This window comes from Pinus tabuliformis, chromosome 7 (genome assembly GCF_031772625.1).
Source record: "Pinus tabuliformis cultivar Carrire ecotype Pingquan chromosome 7, CPIR1, whole genome shotgun sequence".
Lineage (NCBI taxonomy): Eukaryota > Viridiplantae > Streptophyta > Pinopsida > Pinales > Pinaceae > Pinus > Pinus tabuliformis.
The window spans coordinates 1,231,467,053-1,231,475,248 of NC_142293.1; the positions used below are offsets into that span (position 1 = coordinate 1,231,467,053).

Genomic DNA, 8,196 nt, shown 5'->3' on the forward strand with positions numbered 1-8,196 from the left:
TAATCTCAGAAATATGTTCAACTGAGAAAAAGCACATGTACTGAATAGGACTAGAAAAGGAAATTGTAAACATCAACTTACATGTGTATCATAACAGAAGAGATGAACACATAGAAAAATGGGTTTTCATAAAAAAGACGCTGAAACACAAGTCTACTCACATGACTGTTTATCATTACTATCCCTAAGTCTATAGTTATCAGAAACTTTACGTCTGCACATAGGCTTGTAATATACAGTTAACACATTCTCAAGTCGAAATTTCTTAGAATGTTTGAACTTTGGATAGTCTTAATGATATCTCATTCAATCCAGATTTAGCAAGCATTAAAGCGCCAACATCCAATCAAAACAACAGCAGTAAGTGAATCCAATTTAACTCCCTGGCAAACTCTGTCGGAGCCCTTCTGCCTTCTAAAAGATCATGTAGAGTTAAAGAATCTTAGTTGCCTACAAGTCCAGCATTAATCTTCCAAAAAGCTACCCATCTAAACTTGGAAAAATCAAATCCAAGTATAGCTTTGAGATGCATCATAATACAGTCCAAAATATCTCCTCCAAACTCTAGGTCAAGTCTTATCAGTACAATTATGCTGCAAGCACTTTTGCATCTCAAAAAGAGATTGGTTCATTACATATACTCTAAGTTGATCTATATCACCCTTAACCTGTGAACGACAGCACACAAGCATTTCTACAGTTTGTCAACATACAAAAGAATTGGTAAATTTACAAAGCCAAAAAACATCAAAACTGAGGTCGAAATCTCTTCTGTCCCGAAACAACAGCAGGTTTCCCATCAGATTTTAGCGTCCCAGCTGAATCTCCCTCTGAAGATGTTTCTATTGTCTTTGCGAATGAGGTGGATAGACCATCATAGAGGTCCACCACTCTACTGATGTTGTTGTTGAGCTCTCGAATTAGGGAAACATTTCGACTTAGATTATCTGGGATCTTGGATTCATGATTTTGATTTATCTCATTAATAAGCAACCGATTCTGGTCTAAAATACTCTGCACCTGACCAAAGCTTTTCTGGAAAGTTTGCAAGACCTTACCATCGATTTGATTTCCATTCCCAGGAGCAGAATATGCTTCCCCCTCCATCTTTAAATGCAACAGGAACAAATCTAAACCTGCATAATGAAGTTAATGTTTGTCTATCAGCAACAAATTTGAACCTGCATAAGATAATTAAGAAGTTACAACAAAAGTTTCAAAAGGAAAAAGAATAGTAGGATCACCATTCTGGTATCTAACAACATGACAAAAATTGCTGTTTGACAGTGCCAGATGAGGCCTCTCAAGGAAGTCTTTTGGTAATACACTCGAGTCTTTTGATTAGTATAGATACGTGAAGTGCCTTTTAAGTTTTAAGATATTTTCCCTCAAAACCATGATTCCGCTCAGATCAAGTTCTGTTGAACCCTATTAGCATCTCCAAAGCCTTATTCTGCATTAATATGCTCTCTCTGGGATCTCTGTTATTATTTTCAAATTTGTGGTTCATTAATATTGTTGGTTACGACAGTTGGAAAGAAATATTGCACAAGCCTTTGGATTCCTAGTGTATGCTGCCGTAAGCAGGGAAATGATTTAAATTTAACGCTATTAATTATTAGAGCCAAGTCAGACAGATATTCAAAATGCCCTCTTGGTGATCCACTCTAATTCGTGCAATTAACAGAATCTGATACTATGAAAATGACATTTGTGTAAATAGCAGAATCATATATTGGGGAAAGGTAAGCCATTTGTTGAGGTACATGCGTTGCTTATGCAGCCCTGACTATTCTCATTCTTAGAATCAAAGTAATTACTGACAAAAAGAAAACAAATGTTTGATTCATGTATTAGAATTATTTCAGAAATGCAAAATCAGAGATTAGAGGAATGTGCTTAAGATTAACAACCTTCAGAAAAACTATAAATTTACAAATACAAGCTAACAATTGAGTGCCTTGTAAGTTGTGACAAAGATGACAATCGTAAAGTTTCTTCTTGTGGTAAACGCCAGAATGATTTATTTCAGTGAAATGCTAGCACTTTTATTTCCAACAATTTATGATCCTTGAGGGGTGGCAGGCACAGGGGTTATCTATGGCCTCAATAGACAATGGACATCCAGCCTTGTGTTTCACATGGCAAATAGGAGAAGCAACAAACAATGAAGCAGAAGCTCTTGCAGTCTTCCAAGGCATCAAACTTTTCAGCACCATTACCTCCCACTCAGTCCTAATTCTTGGCAACTCCCACATCATCCTCTCTGTACTCTGAAACAAGACTCCATCATCCTACTCACAAATATAGCGGATTCTCCAAAGAATGGAGCCTCTCATTCAAAGATCAGTGGCACTAGCCTTTTCCATATCAAAAGAAATCAAACCAAGGAAGCTGATGCTGTGGCCAACTTAGGGGTCACTCTAATATTGGGCATGATCGTCCTGAAGCAAGCAGAAGGATCTGAAACATCCTCATCCCAGATCCCATGATCAAGTTAAACCTATTGAAGAAGTAGTTAAAAATAAACGATGGTGAATTTTTGGATTTCAAGAATGAAAAGGGGATCCTCCTTCCCCACTATTCCGTGCCACCCCTCCCTCCTCTCCACCACCAAACGATGGCACCTTGTTGTCTCTCTCGTGCAGCCCCTCCTATCTTCTGCCACCTCCCTCCCCTCTCCCTTCATTCCTCCTCAGCCCCCCATTCCTCGCTCTCATGCTTTCTCCTCCACTCCCTCCATCTCTGCTTATTTCTTCCCTACTTTCAAAGGAGGTCACTGCACCTGATGTTGTTGTGTGCTCTCCTCTGAGGTTAGTGCCTTGAAGCAGGCCCTGAGTACCACCAATCGGGAACCCAGGAATATCCAGGGTAATGCTCATTATTCTATCCCGCAAACTATTCACTAGAAATCCTAATCAAAGAACCACTTGGGGCCAATGGAGGAGAAGAGGGACACATGTGAATTGGAGACAGGGGGCAGACTGTATGAGGGTGAGCAAGGGAGGGCAGTAAATGAAGCTTTTCTGGAGCTCCTCTCTCAGGAAAAATTGGAATTGGAGCAGTCAGTCATGACTCAGAACTCTTTAGGACCTGGACATTCAAATTGCGAATTTTGTTGGATACACTCCAATGGAGAGAACTCAGCCAGGCTCCCCTGTGTGACAGAACCAATGGAAGAACCAGACACCGATATATAGGTGGGTGTCATACAGTTGGAAAGAGTAGCTAGTGCAGCCTTGAGATACTAGTTTCTATGTTTTGTAGCTTTCTATTTCTAGCTGGCCAGTTTGTAAAGCTGTTTACCTGAGGTATTTGGAGCAGAAGAACAATTTTAATTTTGACCAAACACCTCACAGAGTAGAGCCTCTCCTCTGTTGAGTCAGACCTGCCCAATTTTGTCATATATTTTTTAATGCAATCCAAATTAGGCCGAAGCAGAGTCTGCTCCAATACAAACATAACCGTTGTAACAAAAAAAAGTGATGCTCCTTGATCCTGTAGTAACCATCAATATAGCCAATTTTACACTCTCCAAAATCAGAAGAAAATTTCAGTTAGTATCCATGCTTTTCTACTACTTGATCAACTCTTATAATCCCCCTCCTCGAGAGACACAGGAAGAGAGAGGCTACACAGAATCAATTCCCAGGTAGAACTTGTGAATGCATCCCCCGTCAATAATATCAAACCCCACATGCCAAAACTACCCTTGACACTTTCAATGAATGGAACCCATCACAACCACAGAAACTTCAAATAAATAAACAAACAAAACCCATTCAAATGTACAAAGGCAAAAAAAATGGGAATACTACAATTTGATCAAACAGAGAATTTGAAAAGGCATGAGGGACTTACCCTTTGTCCTCCTGATCTCTTCAGCCTTTCAAGGGACAAACTGACATGTATCTCTATCGTTCTGCGTTAAAAACCATATATTCACCAAATTACAAACCCAACAAACCAAGAAGAAAAGATCATCCTGCCACAGATGAAATTTATTTATTCAGAATAAAGAAACATGGAAGATGCCATTCCGATCCTACAATCCAGACACAAATCCACACTGATCAGCCCACCTTCCGAATTCCACGCCACTATCCGTAGTGACATAAAAAATACGAAGTATTTAAATACAGAGAAAAAGGAACAAAACAAATCCAAAAAAAAAATCGGTTTATAAAAGCAAAATAAAAAGCTGGTGAATCTCAGACGCCCGCTTTACAGTGCACAAAATCCAGGTGGACGAATGAAGGAAGGGGAACAAATCCTAAGAAACAATGAATGACTGAGCAGATAAAGTTTGATGAGTATGAGAGTACCGTGAAAACGTGGCACATTTCCTACATCATCGATACGATCAGCTGAAAGAGACTGGAGGCTGTCGCTTCGTGACCACTTCAAATTCGCTTCATAAATTAAAATCTGAGCATTTGGGTACTGTTCCGGCCCCTTATCTGCTTCCCCACCCAAATAAATAACATCTTAGAGTCTTTTTGATGTGGGTCTCAAGCCTGAGGAACAGAAATTACCCATCAATGCTGCACAAGATTTGCACGCGTATGGCGACATAAGAAGTTGGGGCAGGTAAAAACTGTTTCAGCAAATACCCAGCTCGTCAATTGTGTGGAGAACGATGGAAAAGACGCAGTGACACCATCGCCATCGATGCTTCCTACAATTAAAGCCCGAAACTTTATGTGAAATTGAAAGTTAAAACGCGGTCAAAGGTTAAACGCCATGGAAATCTTCTTTGCAAATGACTTTTCACACCAGCGCGTGACCGCCATGTGTGAAAGGCTCGGGAAATCTCGAGGCTGGGGACCGAGCCTGGCCAAACCACTTTATGTCATCAGGAATAAAAAATAAATAAATTAACTGTTTATGGGAATTTGAGAATAAAGAATCCCACGTCCTGAGTTTGTTGGCCTGGAATCTACAGGGATAGTGTACAGAGATGAGGAGAATTGGGTAGCCACTTTGTTTTGTCATCATTTGCTGTGAGGCCCTCAGAGATAGTGAATTTCCAGAGAATTTGGACACGTGCCAAAAATCTGAAGGTCTGGTTATTTGTTTTAAGCTTGTGGAACCTAAAAAGGTTGTTGAGCACAAAGGCAGGTAACATGATGCAGGCTTCTTTTGGATTCTCTTTTAGCCAAAAAGGAAAAAGTGATTCTCTTTTCATGAAAAGGGAAAGGGATGCACAAGATGATGGGGCCACTTATCTTGATCTCATTAGATTTGACAGCCACTACCATGTACCCCCATGTACCCATCTGTCTTATTTACAGCCACTACCATGTACCATCTGTCTTATTTATTTAAAATGAGGCTTGCCAACACTCTATAGGATTTTCTCCTTCTTAGCACCATAGCACATTGTAGCATATTATTAAGAATGGCATGAGTCGTTGACCTTTATATCATAATTAACCCTAAAGCTTAGGATGCTGGAAGATAAGTTTTATTATTTGTTGTTAAGTGGTTTGGTTTGGATGAGTGGGCAATGTGAATTTAAATCAGGTTATAATGTGTGTATTTATTGACCGGATTGTTATTCCTTAAACTATATATACCATCATATTATTTTTTCTTATATGTTTTTTTTCATTTGTATCTTATTTACCAATGTCAAGGACATCATTGGACATGTGGTGAAATAGGTGTGATACATCTTCATAATTAGTGAAATATCACCTTTAATATTTAGTTTCTTAATTTTAAATATATATATGTTTTTTTTTATTTGTATCTTATTTATCAATGTTAAGGACATTCTTGGATATGTGGTGAAATAGATGTGATACATTTTCATAATTAGTGAAATATCATCTTTAATATTGTTTGGATAGCAAGGATTGATAACTTCATAAAGATAATCTATGGCTTTAATGTTAAGGAGATCCTTGGATATGTGGTACAAGAGGTGTGATACATCTTTATAATCAATGTAATATTATATTTAACATTAGTTTGGAGAGTGGGGATTGATAATTTCACAAAGATAATGGTTTTAAAGCAATTGTTAATATTATCTATTGAAAGGATCATTATGGATCTTAAGGGAAATTTTGAAAACTCATTTGCCTAAGGTCTCAGGAGGATTTCAAATAATCAAAAAGAGGTTTACGCTCTTAACTTAGACATCCTCCTCACTACATAAGCCAATTTGAACACTATGATTGTCATCGAGGATTCTAGTATAATCATCAACCTAATAGTCTAAAAAACAATCATCTCCAATAGCAAATTAGTTTCAATTGTTACCAGAGTCCAAAAGGAGATTAATGCATTTCATAAGATCTCATCTCATTAAGTCCAAAAGGAGATTAATGCCTTTCATAGGATCTCATCTCATTGAGTCCAAAAAGAGATTAATGGCTTTCAAAAGATCTCATCTCATTGAGTCCAAAAGGAGATTAATGCCTTTCAAAAGGTCTCATCTCATCAAATCCTTTAAGAATTCAATAACTAAGTTGTGTTCTCTAATAAAGCAATGGTTTAGAAGACATGTGTCATATGGACAAAATATTTGTGGAGTGTGTACTCAATTCCTCAATAACCCTAAGTTTCGATGGGGTGGATAATCATCAAAGTCATTAATAGCCACTTGTCAATCAACACTCAAAAACCAATTTCATGGAAGATGCTCATGTCCAAAAAGGTGAGCATTTGCTCCTCTTGCATGTTAGGAGTAATGTTTGTGCATTGTTTTGAATCCTATGTGGAAGAATTGCCCTATCATTATGGGATAATGAATTGGGGAATTTGCTCACGAGAAATAAGATTGGAGGTAGGCTTAGTCAAATCTAATCAGACCTTCTTCAAGCTTTGGTTCCTCTCTTGGAATCCTATTCTATTTGAATTTTTTATTGGAAGCAAGAAAGGTGAGTTATTTTGGTGATTTACGTTTCTAGTTCTCAATTGTGCTCGAGATGGCATTCTCATTGGGTACCTAGCTCTAATTGCTTTAATAAGCCCTTAGGTCTCTTGTCAATTACGATATTTAGTTGGCTTAGGCTTGTCCTCTTTATTGGTTTCCCTATGTGATGTGGGTTATTTTTTTTTTGGGTACCATTATGCCTTGTTTTGTGCCTTGGTATTGGTCTATTATACACCTTTGTCCTACACCCCCTTATCATTTGGTCTTGGCAAAGCTCATATTAGTCTTTTGCTCTAGTTTCTATGGATTACAAAGCACCCTCTATCCATACTTCTTGAGTTTTTTTGCCCTACATTATGGGTCAATCCTTGCCCAATCTCCCTTAAGTCTTGGTTCTCTCTCTAGTCTGTTATCAATGCGGACTGTAGAGAGGTCTGGAAATTCAAATGAATTTTGAGAAATCTCAAGGAACTAATATAATGCTACCTTACCTCAACACTCTCAGTGACCTCTAAGGTACATGGGAAAGAACACCAGTGCACATGTTACACTAGAACAATCATGAACTCTCTTGCACAACAAAAGCATAAAGTAGATGAATTGAAGCCTAAGTACAAAATGTTGAAGAATTTAGTAATCAGATTGAGGAAAAGTTTCTCAATTAGTAGCATCAAATCAGAGAATGTCAATAAATTTTGGACATGTTGACTTAAAGGAAGAGGACAATTTGTACTAGTTGAGCGGAGAGGCTCATTCTACAGCCCAGTATGAGAGAGATGTGTAATTTCATTTGTGCTCAATGTGGAGTTGACACGTGCCTATTTTATAATAAAGATAAAAGATTCTTTAAACAAAAATGGATTATATATATATATATATATTGCTTGCTTTATTAGGTGTTGATATTACAACCTAGATATGGTAAAAATATTTCACTCCCACTCTCAATTATGAATAAAATATTTCCATGTCCTTATGAAATAAGGTAATTTTATATCAATTTTTTTTTAAGTAATTAAAACAAAAAACAAATAACATTGATATTATAGAGCAGAGAGGCTCATTCCATGATCCAGTATGAAGGCGATGTGTAATTCCATCCATGTTCAATTTGGAGTTGACACATGTCCCGTAAAAAACATTGTCAAGTATAATAGAAACATAAATGATTATACATATTTGGTTAGTTTTAATTAAAAACATTATGAAATATTAATAATCACATTCTCATTGTGCTCACTTAGTTAGTTGATATTTCACTTTCACTCTTAGAGTAATAAATAAATATTTTCCTTAGATTTTTTGCTCTG

The 8,196-nt window shown here is 37.3% G+C and overlaps 1 protein-coding gene across 5 annotated transcripts; it reads right to left on the reverse strand.

Moving 5' to 3' along the window:
* Positions 1 to 253: 253 nt before the first annotated feature.
* On the reverse strand, positions 254 to 4,716 carry LOC149251830 (protein ELF4-LIKE 4-like). Of its 5 annotated transcripts, none has more exons than XM_089459591.1 (3): positions 4,326 to 4,716; positions 3,862 to 3,922; positions 254 to 1,136 (listed from the first exon to the last, which is right to left on the reverse strand). In XM_089459591.1, exon 3 carries the CDS (start codon positions 1,105 to 1,107, stop codon positions 748 to 750), a length of 360 nt encoding a protein of 119 aa, XP_089315717.1. In that variant the 5' UTR covers positions 1,108 to 1,136; positions 3,862 to 3,922; positions 4,326 to 4,716; the 3' UTR covers positions 254 to 747. The 5 variants fall into 5 exon arrangements, with proteins under 5 accessions (XP_089315717.1, XP_089315716.1, XP_089315718.1 ...); XM_089459590.1 differs by having other exon boundaries at positions 3,862 to 3,985; positions 4,326 to 4,714; XM_089459592.1 differs by lacking the exon at positions 4,326 to 4,716 and adding an exon at positions 4,083 to 4,239.
* Between the last annotated feature and the right edge of the window lie 3,480 nt (positions 4,717 to 8,196).

Bases quoted from the DNA above. Each gene is read 5' to 3' on its own strand.
- LOC149251830 (XM_089459591.1), bottom strand. From the start codon at position 1,107: ATGGAGGGGGAAGCATATTCTGCTCCTGGGAATGGAAATCAAATCGAT.